Source organism: Sinohyriopsis cumingii, chromosome 5 (genome assembly GCF_028554795.1).
Source record: "Sinohyriopsis cumingii isolate HCF-2022 chromosome 5, ASM2855479v2, whole genome shotgun sequence".
In the NCBI taxonomy this organism is placed as follows: domain Eukaryota; kingdom Metazoa; phylum Mollusca; class Bivalvia; order Unionida; family Unionidae; genus Sinohyriopsis; species Sinohyriopsis cumingii.
Genome location: NC_142965.1, coordinates 85,721,737 through 85,741,086, shown reverse-complemented (window position 1 = coordinate 85,741,086; position 19,350 = coordinate 85,721,737). Strand labels below are relative to the sequence as shown.

Sequence of the window (19,350 nt, the reverse complement as noted above, 5' to 3'; positions counted from 1 at the left end):
CGTGAGCGAAACGAGTGAGGTACTTTTAGTTACATCTAGTTACATCTAATTTCTAAAGACGCTGAGCTGGAAATTTTCTGAGCTACTGAGACTGACATCATTCGCGATGCTGTGCGACATATTACTTTCTAGTACAAATTTAGCAATTTAGTTTGAAACTCGATCAAAAAAAAAAACAGAATTAACTATCAGTTCTAGATGGAATAACTTGTCTCAAAATAGAAACATTTTCACTACTTGTTCTTTCGGAGTTAGAATATTAAATACCGAAAGGATTAGTCTCTTTAAACCTTTCATATATATTTGCACATTCGAACTCATGTTACATTTCATGTGCAAAATAATCAACATTATTTCGTGTGAGTGACCTTTCGTTCCTTCAGTAAAATAGTGAAAATAGATCAGAGCTCTAAGAAACCAACATATCTATCGATTTTTCCACTTGGTATTTGTATTTTTAGAAGCACGATTTGTTATAGACAGTCGACTGTAAAACAGGTAAATTGAATTCCGCGTAGTGCTGGAAAATTAGAACCAGTTAAATGTGTATGATCATCACATTACCAGTGCTATTGTGTTCCGAATCAAGTCTGTTGATAAAAGTTAAAAATAATAGAATAATAGTGCATTTCCTATTTTCTTTATATTGAAAGTTACAAAAATACTAATGAAATGAAGAATCAAAGAACTTTTGGGCAGAAAGTATTTTTTCGGAAAATACACACAAACATCCTATAATACAAATGAGAACATGTTAATGTGATTCAGAGAGTATATTGCATGGTGGGAAAAACAGCTTCAAGAAGGATACGGCCACAAAAATAATTATACTTGTGTGGACCGAATTGCCTCCTATATAACCTAAACACAATCGCGGACCTTTTGTTCATGACGTGTCCTACCTAGATTCAACACAAATATAAGCAAGTAAGCAAAAACGATACTTTTACAGAATCATGATATATTACCCATGCCGAAAATCAGTGAAAGTTTAACACGGCGTGCCAACAAAAAGGAACCACCACCACAAGACAACAATTTGATCCCCATTTTCTTTCTCATTTGGAGATTAAACATGTTGTACGTTAGCCATACCCTTTAGGAGTCAAACACTATGCAGTCGCAGGAGTAAAGAACGTAAACAACATGAACATTCAATGCAGGTTCACAGTATTATTCCATTGATATATGCCCAAAAGAGAGTGTATATCACAATGTTTTCTGCGTTATTATTATATACTATTATTAAACATTATTAAACATCAAATCTAATAAATGAGTTTATTTTCATATACGTACGTTTTTGGTTAGAATTTATTCAGTTTCGGTTCCTTATAGTTTTGCACTTTATTTTTATTTGTGATAATTAGGCATGTGTTACTGCTGCCATATCCTGTCCCAAGTGTGACGAATACCTATCTTTGCAATAAAATCGAAATAAGATTAAGACAGTAAATGACTTAGAAACAGTTGACCTCAATGCTTTACTTTAAGGTGTTTTGAAAATATAAACAAACAAATATTCCAACCGTCCTCAAGTAATTAGGCAACCAGCTCAACAATCATGGGCAATTCTGAAACAAATATTGGCATTAATGCATGTCCACTAACGTCCACGTGCTTCTGGAATTCTCTAACATAATGTTTTCTTGGTCTTTCTTACAGATAGATTACTTTCAGAAAGTTGAGGTCAAGCCATGTCTTTCTCTTCGATGGCTATCGTCCGTGTTGATCACGTAGTCTGGAACGTCCTTGGACTTTCTCTTTGATGGCTATCGTCCGTGTTGATCACATAGTCTGGAACATCCTTGGATAATCGATGAAGGAGTTCGTCTTTGGTACAGAGCACTGAGTTCATTGATGCTGTGTCTGAATTCTGCGTAGATAGTTACTGTAATTTGCATGTGTTCTTTACAAGACATGAGAATTCACTGGTAATGGCAGGCAACGATCTCAAACTTGAGATTTTCTTTAAGCTGATCCGTGGGGTTGGAAAACGGATATTACCTTCATATAAGAGAACTTCGATGCTCTCCATCTCTGTGCGAGTCTGTGGAGATTTGGAAATTTAAAGCAAGATTATATACCTCTCGTACAGAATTGTATTTCTTGCATTTGAGTCCAAGCTTCTACCAGGCTTTCCTCTTGGCTCCTCATCAAATACTTACCACATCTGAAACATAGTTCAGTCTTCATTAGCTGTATTCTTTTCTTCTATGTTTAGACCATCATTTCACCGTCCTCTGACACTTTGCTTTTCACGCTGTTGTTGCTGTCCTTCTGTTCCTGGTCATCTCTTTCAAAGAAGGAGTTCAACAATTACCGTTCCTACTTTTCAAAGGCCCCTGTTTCCCAAGTGTTAATATTGCATGACCAAGTTATTTGTGACTGAAGAGTTGTTTTTTGTAGTGCCGGATATCTCTCTGACTATCAATTTCATGGGTACTGTCGAATTATGCAAGCAGCTCACCTTCAGCCTGTTCTTGACTGCTTTTACAAATCGTATTTTCGCACACAACTATCCAGATATTTAGGGAAGAAATATCCATAGTGGGTGGGTTGTTCTGTTGTGCAATATAATTTAAAAAAGTCGTATCATGTTTGTTCTTGTCGGTATACTACTATCTTATTCTTACAACTGGTGGGGGGGGGGGAACCAAGTGATCAAGTGGTCTAAAGCGCTATCCGTTACGGATCACTGCCATCTCACCTCTGTCTGCGTGGGTTCGAGTCTAGGATTCGGCCAATGGGGGTATGTGAGAAGGCTTGCCAGTAACTTCTCGTGGGTCGGTGGTTCTTCTCGGGGTTTTCCCTGGTTCTTCCTCTACCGTTAATACTGGCCGCCATGCACAGCCTATCGTGTGCTGAAAAATGACGTTAAACCCCACAACAACAACAACAACTGGTAGGATCTCAAACAATTCTAATAGATAAACTTGGATTCAAAGTGTCTAAGGCACGAATGTGGTCCGTACATGGTGTTTTCTATGATGTAGTCGTTGCAGTGATGAAACATAAAAGGGTTTTGATCAAATACTCTGTTGATGACGGCATTGCTACCGATGTCAAGAAAGTGACGTCAGGGTAACCCTGGAACAAATAATCTTTTATCCTGGATCATAGTCCAGCAGCCATAGTAAAAGTGCTTAATTCCAATCGTTGTATGGGATACTTGGCGATGCTCCTGGTCAAGGCAGGCGACTTTACATTTTGCTTGTACGGCCTTACTTAATCGATGACTGTTAATAAATTGGTAGCTTACCGGTAATGGTAAGATTCCTTGCTTGCGCATTGGTCTCGGCTCATAGTATCTGGGGTTATAACTTTCTGAGGTACCAGCACTATTTATTCAAATAATGTTTTCAGATCCAGGCTAATGTAGTCTTCTATTTGCCCACTGACATCAAAGTTGATGTTCACCTTAATGGTAATGGACGCCACTGGATGATATTCTGTCCACTGCATGTCCCTAATCGTGGGTGGCATGGCAAACCGGATGAGTTCCTTCCTTCAAAATGTACAAAAGTATTGGTGCAATGTCATTCCTTTGTTATAGCAATGAAACAATATCAAAGACATTCTTATGCGAATATTCACACTATCAAGAACGTTTAAATGACAGGAAAACTGAGCGCATGAACAATTCTCGGTGTACGTGACGGATATTCCCTACTTCTTTGTCAGCAACAGTGGAGGCTGCAGAATCCACTTTAAATTGAAACATTGTCAGCACCAGAACTGCTGTGTTTCTCACCATTCTGTACTTTACCATGTCAAAGAACATTAACATCAAGTCGCATCCAATTGAGCATGTAAAATAATTTGAATGAATTATTTCTGTTGAATCGGTGGAATTAGTATCCCCACAAATAATAATAACGATCTCGCTAGGAACATTTTGAATGAACACACGATGATGCACTTAAATTGTTCATGGATATTTCAAACGGCTACGTGTGATGGAAAGTCGAAACCAGTCTCGATCCTCAGCCTGACAGTATAGTTTCAACTCGCCCAAACAATATAATCAATCAAGTCAGTGATAAACGTAGCCAATGTTTCTTCGAGGACCTCCGTCTTTGATGTTAATTTGCTTCGATGTGGCTGGAACCATCTGGTGCTACAGTGACGAACTGGGCTTCTTATATGATGGACAAATCATTTCATAATTTAGACTGTTTAGATACACTCGCGTAAGGCAGAGAGAGAGAGAGAGAGAGAGAGAGAGAGAGAGAGAGAGAGATAGCTGGAAAGATAGTCCTGATGTACGACTGTTAAGCCGTTTAGCGACTTAATGAAAGTGAGTAAAATGAGATACCGTCCACAGAATCACATGCTGATACTGAAATTCACTCGCCAGACAAAATTAAATTATATGCTACGTATGTCAAGCGAATCGGCACTGAATGCCAAAGTATCCAAAGGGCAAAAGAAAAGTAACCATTCATACCAAGAACCCTGAAACCTGGTCCTGTTGCGAGATTGAAAGTGAATAGTTTGCGTGTCACGTGCAAGAACAATGGGCATCAGACAACCAGCAGTGAAAACGAAAAATAGAGGAGGAGATTGATGAAGAAGAAAAAGCCACTTATTGCAAGAAAATCAAACAGACACAAACATAGTAAAATGAGAAAATGATACTGATTATAAATGTTGACCCGTTTATTTGTAATACCCCAGTCATGTATATCTGAGTATTTTTAGTAGATACTGGTTATTTTCCTTACAAGCCTATTTAGTACAAACACACATACACCATTTTTGTTTTGTCAATCAATTACTGCTATCACAGTTTTCGGGAATACATGAATCGCACTGAAAGGACATTGGTATATCAATTTGTAAAAATCTCTTGATTGTTCATAACTGTAACTGTCTAGTTCCTTTTCCTTGCTTAAGAACTGCAGTTTTGTTATATCCAATTTTTCTGATCTTTGCGATGGAGGTTCCTTCTTGAACGTTTCCAACGATGATTCCTAGAAACCGCACACAGGATTATATTTGTTGGTTTGGACAGCCATTTCACATGTCGCACTCTGTCCACCAGCCATGTCCACATGTCAGGTCCGCAGAAATGTCAATCCTCGCATTTAATAGGTATGATCAATATAGTCACTTTTGTTAAGTGTGTTGATATAGGCTTCCCTATCCATTTGATATTGTGCACTCGATGAAAGTTCCACACCAGAATCATCACATTATGTGATAGCTGATGTTCGAGAGGTTTTATTTAGTCTGTGAGTGTATCCACATTACTAGGCGAGTTCACATCTTTTGACAGTGACTCATTAGTATTTTAAGTGCTTACAATATTTTAGTATACTGATACAGCTGTATTATCTACAATTGTTGACCCACTTAGTTTCACTTTCAAGCAGTCGCATAACGTCACCTGTTTGTCTGAATGACTTGTTCCAAGAAACATATCCAAACTAAAATGAAGCCTTGCTGCAGTGTCGAAATTGAGCTTGTTGCAGAATGATGTCGGTCAGCCTCCAGCTGCACTTGTCACATGGGCTCAAGAGCTCAGAGGTCATAGTCTATTCCTTGAGATGCTCTGTAGTGGCATATTTTATTAAGTTCAACTTGTTGAGCAAGCTGACTACCAATTTCCATTCCCATATCATCCTCTCACAGTGGGTCGAAGGGCGATAATTTTGCTCTACGTTCTGTATCATCACGCAAACATTGTAAATTCATTCCTTTGTCCCTTCAGCCATGTTCCAGTCCTAAGAGGGCAGGGGACAGATTTTATGCACAAATGTAATGTTGCATTCACCTGCCTAATATACAAATTCATAAAAGAATAAAATACATGAGTGAGGTAAAAAAAAATCCATATTTTTGAATTGGTATAATAAAGCAACACATAAGAATATCATTCACTTGATCTGAGAAGTCAGTGGAAATTCATATACATGCAACTTTATACATGCATTTTTCATGTCCGAAGGTCATTTTTTAAAACACGTGGTGTTCACAGTGCAAACACAAGCCATTTCCCTGGTTCATACTTTTAAAAAACTTTATGTACTTAATACTTTGATGCTATTGAAAATGCTGTCATCCAGTCAGGTTTTGAGATATTCTACTTGCCTTGAGCCAGTGTGTATACTACTATACGCAGCTAGCTCTGCTTGCTAGCCGACTATTTCTATTTCTCTGTCTATGTAGGCCTACTGTGCAGTGACAACATGAGGTGTATATGACTAACATCAGTTTCAAGAACAACACAAGCCGGAAAGATCAATTCACAAATGTATCCATATCTTTAATTATTACACAATAATATCTCAAAAAGTCACACCATGCTCTTAAGTTAAGACATTTACAAGGGGCCAATATGCGAAACTGGCCCCTGCCACCTAAAACGTTTGTTTTTCGAAGCAAACACCTACGATAAACTTCCGTTTAGTCATAATTTCAGATATCATGCAAATAGCTTATGAAGCATTCAAGCCGGGCATTTTTGGACTTTCTATGCGTGTCGAGTTGTATCTGCAATCCATTGCAATATTTATAGTGTTGGGTTTATTTCGACCCTTCACATTAGTATATTTCATACTTTTGGAACCATTTCCCTTTTAAGTAACTCTGACGCATTTATGGCCACAGTATTAGATGTATTCTGCGTATTGCTTCTAGCTGGAGGTAGCATATCCATATTAGCCATAATAAGTCGTACTTTTGTACAACATACAAGCGTGACCCGAAGACCAACTGCAAGTCTAACACTTAGTGTGGCATGGTTTGATTCTGACTTTCTGGTCTTCATTTCCTTAAACCGCTTACATACAAGTGCTTGATACTCACACTTTACACACCTTACTATTATTTTCCAGAGAATCCCTATGTCGTCTCCTTTGCAATCTGAATTTCGGGATAGTTGTAATGGAGGGATGCCTGATGACGATACTTTAAAGAAATATTCCATGCATATGTCATGTTTCATTACCTACTAGTCTCATTCCTCTAAAGACCTTACATTTTGTTGTCTTTTGAGGTACGAATTGGTACTGGGAACAGGTTGAAAAGGTTTAAGTGCCTAAGAGGCATCCTCACATTCTGGTGTTAATGCAGAGACTCTGTCAGCATTTGCCTTGACTACAATGAATAATTCAGCTTCAGTCATTCTGGAGACAGCATGGACTGTCTTCACTATACAAAGCAATGCCCTTATTCCAAGACCGACGAATTACCTCCCTGGAGCTGCGTTGTTCTGCTGTTATGGTCGCCTTTCATTGTTACATGAGCTACTACGCTTAGCATTGATCTGAAAAACATCGGTGCAATTCCCATATTTGTATGTAATTTTTAGTATCCTGTCATCTACCCTGACATCTAGATACGTCCTTGACACCTTGAAACAACCAAATATCAAGAGTCGGTATTTATTTATTGTCATGTTCAGTACCTGATGAATTAGGTGCACTGCGTATTTTCTGGCATATTGCAGAGAGCTGCCTTACCCCAAGATTTAATACACTATATAATTTGTGCATGAGTGACCACTTGTGCTTAGCAGATCTGTGCCAGATTTTGTATCAAAATCTTAGCAGTCTCCGACTTGTTATTTAATCACAATTTAAGCTTTAAATTAAATTTTGTAAAAGATAATTTACCAACATTTTATATGCAAATAAAAGATCCCGAATTATTTGAAGGCCACTAGAACGTCGTCATTTACTGATTAAGAGTCATCAAGGTCTGCTTTCCATAGCACAGATAATCTAATATCCCCTAATTATATTAGATATCCATGTTTTCAATAGCACAGAAAAGCTAATGTCCCCTAATTATATTAGATATCAATGTTTTCAATAACACAGAAAAGCTAATGTCCCCTAACTATATTAGATATCCATGTTTTCAATAGCACAGAAAAACTAGTGTCCTTTAATTATATTAGACATCCATGCTTTCAATAGCACAGAAAAGCTAGTGTCCCTAATTGTCTTAGGCATCCATGTTTGTTTTAAGTTAGGACTTCAAGAGTATACACCGAAAATTGAATAATTAAGTCAATTTGTTGATTTTATGTTTCATATGTCTACCACTTGTTTAGGAAAGTGGAGGATCAGAGCTTCACTTGTTTTCATTACATCCCTTAAAACATATTCTGAAAATGAAATAATACTTCGTAAGAAAGGGATTATTTTTTTCCCCGAGGTAAAGCATAATACGTACGAATTTGTTTTCGTGTTTCTTTCAGTGAAAAAGTGAAAACAGTGGTCTATATTTCAAACCTTACAGCAAAGAAACTCTAAGCTAGATGTTCTAACTGTATCAAAATAATAATGAATCCATTCGTTTATGCCATGGCTGCACATTTGTCAAGCACAATAATGTACTCAACAATAATTTTGAAGTAATAAATTTAAATGTACTCACTAATTCTTCTAATAAGCGCCTTCAAAATAAACAGTCATATACTCAGAATTACTATGTTTCAGATAACGATGGCTTCAACATCACCTAGAGCAAATGTAATGACTTCCCGTCGGAGATTCCCGCGCCTTTTTGTTGCATTTTCCGATTCCAATCCATACCCGTCCCTGCCTCAACCAGGTACACAGGGCCAGCACCTACAAGTAACTCAATTGTCCTATTGCATAATGCGTCGCACACTTGATTGTCATGACAGCATATGTTTCTTTCGAAAATATTTTAAATTCTCATTGAAATTGAAATTTTTGCACTCCTGACCTTGGCCACTTTCCAAGGACGTCAGGTGTGGAAGCCAAGAATGCTCCTCCCCTCCTGATGCAGACGACATGACTTCGACACTTCGTGAATTTCCACCCAGCAGTTTTTAAGATGTGGTAAGGGACATACGGCCGGTCGTATACATATTTTGATGAAGTGTACATTACATTGCAAGATCAATTCTATAACAGATATGCGGGCCTCTTCACTAAACCAAAATACCAATTCGAAAATCGCATTGATATAGCACTCATTTCTGTATGAAATCCATTACTATAAGAGTTTTGGAAGAATAAGCGAGCCTGCGCAAATTGGAGCAAACATATTGGGGACCTTTGTCAGTAAATGCAGCAGTTCGTGTCATTAAACTTTAATTTTTACACAATACCGTTTCATTCCTCTGTTATTTGGTGGTTTCACGAGTCTTTAGGTATTCACTTTATGAAGTATGGTATACTTTTGTTTCCTTAACTTAGCTTAATTTTGTCCAATTTTGTTTAAAGCATCACAAGCTGATATTTCTTGATACCCCGGTTGACGCCACTTTTTGAGTACACGTTCCTTTAAGGGAGAAAGCGATATTAAATTAATATAAGCATTTTATAACAGTGGTATATTATAGCAGTTGCCCCGGGTTCTTCTTCCACCATTAATACTGGCCGTCATGTATAGCCTATCGTGTGCTGAAAAATGGCGTTAAGCCCCAAAACAACAAACAACAACATATAGCAGTTGCAGTGTTAACAGCGTTATACCCAACTCACCGCTCTTTTGTTATCTTTATCCCTAACTTTATATGTTACGCTAGTACGTGAACAACCGGATTTTCCAAGAGAAGTAATTTTGATAATTCACTGGAGTACCAGATGTAATGTTCACATCTCTCTCTCTCTCTCTCTCTCTCTCCGTCGAAGGGTAATAATTTTATCGGATTTCGTGGCGGCTAAAATGTACGAATATACGGACACAACAAACAACGATTTTGTCTGTGTACTCAATTTGCCTCCATGCGTGATGTTTCGCAAAAATACGAACATTGATAACCAGAATGCCAGAACTGTACTGACAGAGTTAATAAAGAACCTAGCTCTTTTTTACCTGGGCAGAGATGGAAACATTTATTCTCAAACAACGGTATACCTTATTACAACCCAGAGCTGCGAAACGATACCTGTTGAATCTGAACAGACCGATAAGCCAATACATTCTGTGTTGGTAATTACCTTATATAATCCCTTATGAGACAGATCCAAATGCAATCTGCACAGACTCAGATCCGCCGTCGCATAAAGCGCTGGCAGCAGATCTGGATCTGTGTAGCTTTGTGACCTGGGCAGAGATGGAAATAGATCCGCCGTCGCATAAAGCGCTGGCAGCAGATCTGGATCTGTGTAGCTTTGTGACCTGGGCAGAGATGGAAATACATTTATTCTCAAACAACGGTATACGTTAATACGGCCCAGTGCGGCGAAACGATACCTGTTGAATCTGAACAGACCGATAAGCCAATACATTCTGTGTTGGTAATTACCTTTCATACTAGCTTACAGGGCGAGCCCAACTACATACTGCAGAGGTCCAGATCTGTCGGCACATAATGATGGATCTGAGTAGTTGTGTTAGTAGTAATCAGTAGAACAAACATGGACATTATGGTAAAGCATATCTGGATCATTTGATGTTTGTTGTTTGACTAGCGGGTACATACGGGATGTTTACAGTAGTCCCTAATATACTTGTATCTCCTGTGTTTCTTATACACTTCGAAAACGGCGAGGATGCATCTGTCTATTTATAGTATTATGTTAATTACGTTAAACTTAATTATTACTATCTGCTATCGATTTTAACTTTTGCAAAACTTAGGACTAACATCTAACTTAAATAGTATTACCTAAATTCAGTCATGAGATGAGCTGCTTAAATGAAATGTAAAGGCATTCGAAACGATATAATACTTCTTGCTTTAAATGTTGTCGCGACCTACATTAGATGTAGGTGCAGTGAAAAAGGCAACTACTGTGCTCCGCTATTTAACTTAATCAACTCATATTCCATCGGTTTTGACATTTTCCTTGCCTGCCTTGTAATTATTATGACCTGCCAGATATTCCATCGATTTTGACATTCTCTTTGCCTGCCTTGTAATAGTTCGGATCTGCTAGATATTCCATTGGTTTTGTCATTCCTTTTGCCTCCTTTGTAAGTATTATGATCCGTCAGATATTCCTTTGTTTTTTTTTTCATTATCGTTGCCTGCCTTGTAAGTATTATGATCCGTCAGATATTCCTTTGTTTTTTTCATTATCGTTGCTTGCCTTGTAAGTATTATGATCTGCTAGATAATTGATACAAGTATCTGGTGCGACGCGAAACACCACCACAGTGTGTTTCTCATTAGCTTTCTCATAATTGCCACTAGTCAGTGCCAAACGGGCTGTCTATTCTTCGTACAGAAGAATTATGCAAAACATGTATAATGTTTTCAGCTCCAAGGAAGAGTTTCATATTTCGCCCTACATATGCAATGCACTTGTTACACTGCTCTTCTCTACATCAAAGCTTCCTTAATTGATGGGATACATTTTTCATTAATGATTTTGTTTTGGTTTCCAGCACACTTAAAAGCATAGATGAGTGGATGATGTCTGGAATTAGCTAGGGATTCCTGACACCTGAATACCTGAATAGCCATGACAGGATGCCGTGCTAGATCCTTCGGCCACGCAATTAACTATATTTGCATCGATGTGATATGGCCTGAATGTGAATAATTTTTCTGCAATAAACTGAAATGTATTGTTGATTAAATGCTTCGTTTATCGATATTTTGGATTAATATAAACATCTATATTCTGCATGAATATCGTTACCTTTTTGTACAGCATTTTATAATATTTAACCTGCTAGTTTATATTCGATATCTGTATAAATTCAGGAGTCATTATTTATTACAAAATGTGTACAGCGGAGATGGAGTATTATCCCATACGAACACTAAATGAGTGATTTCCAAAACATGCTATCACATGAGACAGTTCAAATCGATCATAACAATGGTCCACTATTGTGTAAATTGAAATAATGAAGCCATCATCAACGTGAAAATATATTTTTTATAGAATAATACAGAACAACACTTGTATTTACGCTGATCAGGTCGCAAAGTGACATCTTAGCAGAAATAGAAATAACCCATACAATTCTAAATCTCGGCAAAAAATATGCTAAATCAAACTATTGCATCCTTGTTGCATGCTTCAGTTTACTGCACTTCTGTGCTAGTTAATGTTTAGACTAGAAATTAAAATAAAACGAATAACATGGAACATAATGGGAGAGAGAAGGAAAGAAAAACTAAAAACTGAAATTGAAAGAATCTGTGAAAGTCTAATAAGCATAAATGATATTATTGGATAGCACCCAAGATTAGCCTTTGAGCTGCTTAATAAGTACAAACAATAACTTACACGAGTGTGTACGTTTCAAGTACAATTCAGAAGTTCTGCAAACTTCAAATTATTTGTTCTACTGAAATAATATTTATTCGTGAATATGTTGTGTCGATTTCTTAAAGAGATAATAAAATGTATCACCAACATTGCTTCAGTCACATAATGTACACTTTTTTAAAATAAATATATAAATAAAATCAATTACTTCCCAACGGTCATATGACATAGGTAAGCAACGTTTAACTTAATTTTGCTAAATCCAAATGCATGTATGTAATCTTGTTTACTTAAGTCTTATTCATTCGTGCATTAACATCCAAAGCAGAACCGTTCTCGTTTTGTTCAGTTTTAAATTTGGGTGGATTCATTTATTCAAAATATTATTCACTGGAATCACAAAGTGTTCAATAGTATTCTAAGATAGAAGCATTAATTTGGAATTATAGTAAATTCAGATATTATATGATTGTAATGCATCAAAAGAATGTTAACACATCGCCATATTCCAGGTCATTGGCACATTAGCACATTTGAGACTACGGGCACATCAACACATTTAATATTGGAATTTATTTGGAACACCATTGCAGTTCATTAGGAACTTCATGCATTTGAATTTGTGATAGAACGTTTGCGACTATTTAGGACTTAATTCACAATACTGTAAGTTCTTTTAAATTTTCAATTCGTATTTTAGGGAAATAAATTATTTTTCTAATTTTACAAAACTTGTTGGTTTTCGCATTGTTCTATTACGTACCTTAAGACCAAAGAATCATAACTTATGTTACTTAGTTTAAAACCACAGAGTCGTAACACCTGATATCAAGTAAGAGAAATCTGCATTAACGAATCTGGAGTTTTATGGGCAGGTACATACAAATACATATTATAGTATTATTTGTTCTTATGTAATTCGAGGATACTTCAACCACACCAAGCATAATCTGATTCAGTGTCAAAGGCATATTTAACTAGATTTTCATGGACAGACCAATAAAATCTGGGCAAACAGCAATTCGTTCAAGCTACAAACATATTATGTTGCTAACTATGCTTAGAGTCAAATTCAAATTGTTGACACTGGATTTTAATTTCAGTCAAACCTGATCCATCTTTGCATATCGCAGTCACCTCTTAAGTGCCTAGGTATCTGATTTGGCTCAGATGATTTCAGCTTTTAACCCAATGTATATGGTTCACCTGACGATTGATGGTCCTGATTTCAACTGTTTAACCACGTTTTTATGTTGGCACCAAGTAGCTTTATCCTACGGCGTAAATTATTGTTGTTAATGTTTCCTTTAGATATTTATCTTAGATTTGAGTTCACTCTAAATGACCTCTTAAAGTTTTGTGTCAGACTTGATCCAATTATAAACAGCACTTGTTCTGTTAATTGGTGAGCTGCCACTGGATCTCGTGCTGTTTATGAAGGCTATTTCATTTTACACCACTCTCTATCATTGTCAGTCGACTCATGATTGATTTAGTCATCTGCGAGATCAAATGATGGTTCAGAGCGACCTTTGTTTGTCCCAACAGGCATGTGCACTGACTTCCTTCGCACTGGATATCCTGCCAAATTGGTTTTATAAGGATATATGGTTCCCGGCCAATTTCCAGATTGGAGAAAAGTGCTTGATTGTAACAGCACATTTCTCCGACCTGGAAATTCGCAAGAATCATGCCGTCCCTTCACAATCAATTTAACCGGGGAATCAATGTAAACAGAACCCTTGAGATTTTCCCTGCATGCCGCTTGACAGAGTCCAGTTGCCTGAACGCGTGGAAAAATGTCCCTTGTACTGGCCCTGTTTATTCGAAAAAGCATGCATTTCCATTGATGTCCCATCTCAAGACTTAGTTCCATATCTTGGTAGTCTCTCAAACAGACAATTGATTAGTAACTAACAGCGGGTTTTCTACGTCGGCACCGACGCTATCGCGTTTGCGCTTGACTAGGATGAGAAAACTCTCCTATGTGTGCAATGAATATACATATCAGATTTCCACTACACAAAATGATCAAAAGACGAGTTTCAGAATCTGAAATAAGTAGTCAGGATTTGGTGTTTATCTTAGTTCTGCGTACAAATACAGTGGGGACAATCAATAGATATCAGTAGAAATTTAGATATGTTATTGGATGTAAATTGTTCAAAAGAAAGAAAAGCCTATAAAAATGAAGCAATAGCTAAAATAATCAAAAGGTGTCAGGGAATGAATAAGTTCGAATATGTCGATATTATACTTTTTTATTCCTTCTCGGAGGACGATAACTCGATTGACTTGTGTCATGCATCATCTAACGACACCTAGAGACCATTTGGATTTTTTGTTAAGAAAATGACAGTAAATAAAATAATTGGTCTTTATAGGAAAGACAACTTTGTCTTAAAAGAACCTCAGTTTGAATGGATTCAACAAATGGGACTTGTCATTTTATCCTGTTATGATTATCGAATGCCACAAACTAGATCAACTCAACCAGCATGCATATTACATATTTTTTATTTTATTTTACTGTAGATAAAGGCTAGACGTTGCACTAAAGCAATATTTTGGTACATGATTTGGAACATGTCTGTTAAGAGATAGTATTAATATGAACACAGAAGTCGTTCCGAATAGCGACCATGTACATGTTACTTCCAGGCATAAAATCGTCTTATCTAAATCTAATTTCTGAATATTATAGTAATCTGGTGTACTACTACTACTACTACTACTACTACTACTAATAATAATAATAATAATAATAATAATGAAAAGAAGAAAGTGCAAGTATGCCAACGTTATTGGTACACGTGTATTCTCTTAAAATTTTAAAATGCAAAGTTAATATCAGCGTAGTACTAGACTGTTTATTGATTTTTTATATTCCAACTGAATATGTATGCAGATGTAATAAAATCGATCGAATGCGAGGGGTATTAAATGTGCGAAGTAAAAGATCTGATACTAGTACGAACATATACTTAATTATTGATGGTTAATTTAAACACCGTATTATTTTTGTTTGTTTTTTTTTTATTTGATTTTTCTTAGTAGAATTTAAATTTGTGTGACCGACATGAAATAAGAGATATAATCATCGGTTTACATCACATCTTTGGATGGTTTTTATGTAAATATACGATCACATATTTCCTAAAATCTACAGCACATCTTTTGTAAGGAACATCACAATTGTTTTTCAAATTTTTTTTTTTCATTTTTATTTTGTTTTGTCTCCATTTCGAGCAGAGACCATGTCAAAACACGACAAGATTTCCCTAAATTTAGAATTGTTCTCACTTTGAGTTACACATTACAACGAAAGATTATACGAATCGCATCAGGTAATCAAAGTTTTACTGTATTTGGTTCTATTCATTTTGATGGTAATTTTAATCACTTGAAAAGCTGTTGCGAGGTACAGCCAAACCTTTCATTTGATCGATGTAATCGATTTGTTAATGTCAAATAACACGTTAACACTCAGCACAGCACACCAATTGTTAGATGCTTCTGGCCATGTGTATTGCATAACGTCAGATTAATCTCGGTGAAATAATTAAAGCATTCTAGATGCTTCAGATTTGAACAAAACAGGCAATTTGTTTCAAGAATAGATTACAATTATCGATTTGTCAAAATTGGGTAGGAGTGCTGTTTAAATGCATGATTATTCAATTAATTTTCAGCTGACATGGATTGTGTAGCGGTTACATAGATAAAGCGGACTTAATTTAGGCATAATGAAATTATTTTGCTGTAAACTAGATTCTAAATTCATTGTTCTTTTTAAAATGATGTTATGATGTGTCTGGTTTCTAATACTTCGTTTCGATTCCTATAAGTGTTCTTTTAGATGAATCAAGCCTGTTCGCATTACACACACCACTGATATTTATAGATGTCACTAACGTCCATTTACAGAAATTTGTGATCGTAGGCGACATTGTTGGACTTTCGACAAAATGACAGAAATTGTGTAATGGCGGTAAAAACGTTATACTAACGTTTGGCTTGCTAAATTAACCAGACAGGTGTGAAAACTTCGCTTGTTTCATGAGCAATAGGTACGCTACAGTATAATGGTGGGCTCTAACATGACCAACCAGGCCATTTCAAACATTGTGGAACGCTTTTACCTGTGGACATGTGACCATCGTTCATATATGTTAATTTTAGATTGAAACGAGCGAATTATGATGTACGGATCGATACATAAAGGTCTACCATCAAAACATCAATATTCTCACAGGCTTAATAGTGGGCAGAAATCACTCCGCATAACAGTCTACTAAAGTAATAATTTATGTATATAGCAAGACTGCTGCCAGAATATATTTTACCAGCTTAATAGGGGAAAGTTAACGGCTATGCGTTAATTGAGTACTGGGAAAATATCTTGGCGTCTGCGGAGAATCATTGGAAAGGTTAATTGTTATTATATGGCAAAAAAGTGACAGGGGAAACGCATACTCGTGCTCCGCCTAATAACAAGAGCTCTAATGCAAAACATAAGTATGTACTATTACATAGAATAGAAACCATACTTACCCCAATGTTGTCATGGTAACAATGGTGTACCAAAACGCAGCAGGAATGCTTGTGAATCGCGTCCTGTCCACATTTTTCTCCGCATAATACATGACTGTGGCAAATATTATAATAGCCATTGTAAGCGAGAAAAGCAGAAATCCCAGTTCGCTAGCACAACTTTTTAGAGTGTATCCTAAGATTCGTAGCCCTTGCGAATGTCTTGAGAATTTGAAGATCCTAAATACTCGAAACACCCGAAGTGTAACAAAAGCTCCGCTGACGTCATCGTTATCAGTGACGAAAAGTCCTATATAGTAGGGTAGAATTGCAACCACATCAATTACGCTCATGACACTACGCATAAACTTGCATCTATCAGGGGCAGCGTACAAACGAAGCGAATATTCTGCAGTAAATATCATGACACAGGCCGTATCTAAGCAAAAGAAGGGTAGTTTGTAGCGATCTCCACATGACCAACTTTTATATGTTCCAGGCATGTTTCCGCATGGTATTGTCTCTATTACGTTTGCCATGACAGACACGGCAATAAAGAAACCAGTAACGTAATAGAATACAAGTGCCGTGGTTCCGACGTGGGGATTTTCGAAAGCTCTCCACATACGTTCCCTAACATTCTCTGTTGGAATACCCTCCCCATTTTCCGAGGCCTTGTCGTCAATTAATCGTTCGCTATTTTCTCGCTTTCTGTCTCTGTAATCTTCATAACAACAATCGCCGATGATATCCGGCATAATCCCGAAGAATGCCAATTCCTCGTCGTAAGCCGAGATGCACTCATGTTTCGGGTAATGGAGTTTTCCCGTTCTGTAGTAATTTAAAATATTCCTGAAAATATCCGGGTCCCTATCAAAGAAATACTCATTCGACTTTTCGTCATAGAAGAAATCCTTTTCGTTTGAACCAAGCAAAGTGTCCGGGTATTTTTCCAGGGTTGTCCTCCAAGTCTCAAACTTTCTCCCACTGACATTGATGAGAAGTTTATCTTCTCCACGCTTTTGGTCCGCCTTAAACAAAGACGATGGAAGTGGGTTTTCAGAGACTGGAACCCATCCAATTGCTGAAGCCCGTGCAAAGGGCAACCACGCTGCAACCGATACCATTGTATTCTTCGCCTTCTGTAAACAAGGGGTCTCAAGTCCTTCTGAGAGAACAATTTTGATTGACTGCAAGTGAAAACTAGGATATAAAAAGGTAGAAAATTACGACAAAGAAATGTTCTTACTAATCCATTTTTTTGTATGATATTTTCTTTTGAATTTAAAGAATAACATCCATGAACATAACTCCTGTACTAAAGCTTTAGCTGAGAAATAAACTTCACGTTACATCATGTAGAATCATGAGCAGGCTTGTAGAATGTCCCTACGCCGAGGATTTAATACGCACACTGAACAAATATTGCGACAGCACACGCGCCTCTGCCGTCATCTCCAACAATAATTGTAGGTGATCAAGTGTTTTGATACATCATCAGCTTCTTCCATTCTCAACTACTTTTTGAAAATCCCCAATGCTTGTCTGCTGAAACACATAACAGTCGATTCCACGTTACTCATGCTTCTTCTCCATGCATGTGGTAGCCATTGCAATGAAATCGGATGGAGGCTTGTTAAAGAAGCGTTTGCTTATTCGCTAGACGACTGGCATAGTTAATAAGCCTGCGGCAGCTGAAAGATCGGAGAAACAGCTTCGATCAATACCGCAGTATTCTCTACCTTCCGAACGTTTTGATGCTTGCATTATTAGCTTTTCTCATTCAAAATTCATTAGTATAGCACATTTGAATTGTTTCCCTAGCTTCCAAACAGTTATAGCCGAGAAAGTGAACATTGTCTGGACGGCTGGGTTTATATATATATGTATATATATATATATATATATATATATATATATATATATATATATATATATATATATATATATATATATATCGGTAACCTAATATTGAATATTGATAATGGTTGCACGAAGCAGCAGCTGGTGATAGATGTATATATATATATATATATATATATATATATATATATATATATATATATATATATATATATATATATATATGTGTGTGTGTGTGTGTGTGTGTGTGTATGCATGTATGTATATGTATATATATATAGATATATATATATAGATATATATATATATATATATATATATATATATATATATATATGTGTGTGTATGTATGTATACATATATATATATGTGTGTGTATGTATGTATGTATGTATACATATATATATGTATATATATATATATATGTATGTATATATATATATATATATATATATATATATATATATATATATATATATATATATATATATATATATATATATATATATATATATATATATATATGTGTGTGTGTGTGTGTGTGTGTGTGTGTGTGCACCCACCATCAATATTCAATATTCAGATCAGTTAAGAAAAAGTATTATATTTTGTTATCAGATACAACAAATATGATCTTGGTAAGGTATTTGGCTAATTAGTCTAGTGTAATGCTAGTACAGTACGAACGTTCGGGTAAGCGTAACATCTGAATATCGATTGTCAGTGCAGTATCATGTTCACTCAGCATAAACGGTCAGCCTAAACATGAGTTGAATATTTAATGGACAGAACTATG

The 19,350-nt window shown here is 36.3% G+C and overlaps 1 protein-coding gene across 1 annotated transcript in view; it reads right to left on the bottom strand.

The window, feature by feature from the left end:
• Positions 1 to 18,439, bottom strand: part of LOC149799665 (potassium voltage-gated channel protein Shal-like) — a 118,428-nt gene extending 99,989 nt beyond the window's left edge. Inside the window, exon 1 of the mRNA XM_089959019.1 lies at positions 16,713 to 18,439. Coding sequence (XP_089815145.1) covers positions 16,713 to 17,818 — 1,106 coding nt within the window. The 5' untranslated portion in view covers positions 17,819 to 18,439. The remainder of the gene's footprint in view (positions 1 to 16,712) is intronic.
• Between the last annotated feature and the right edge of the window lie 911 nt (positions 18,440 to 19,350).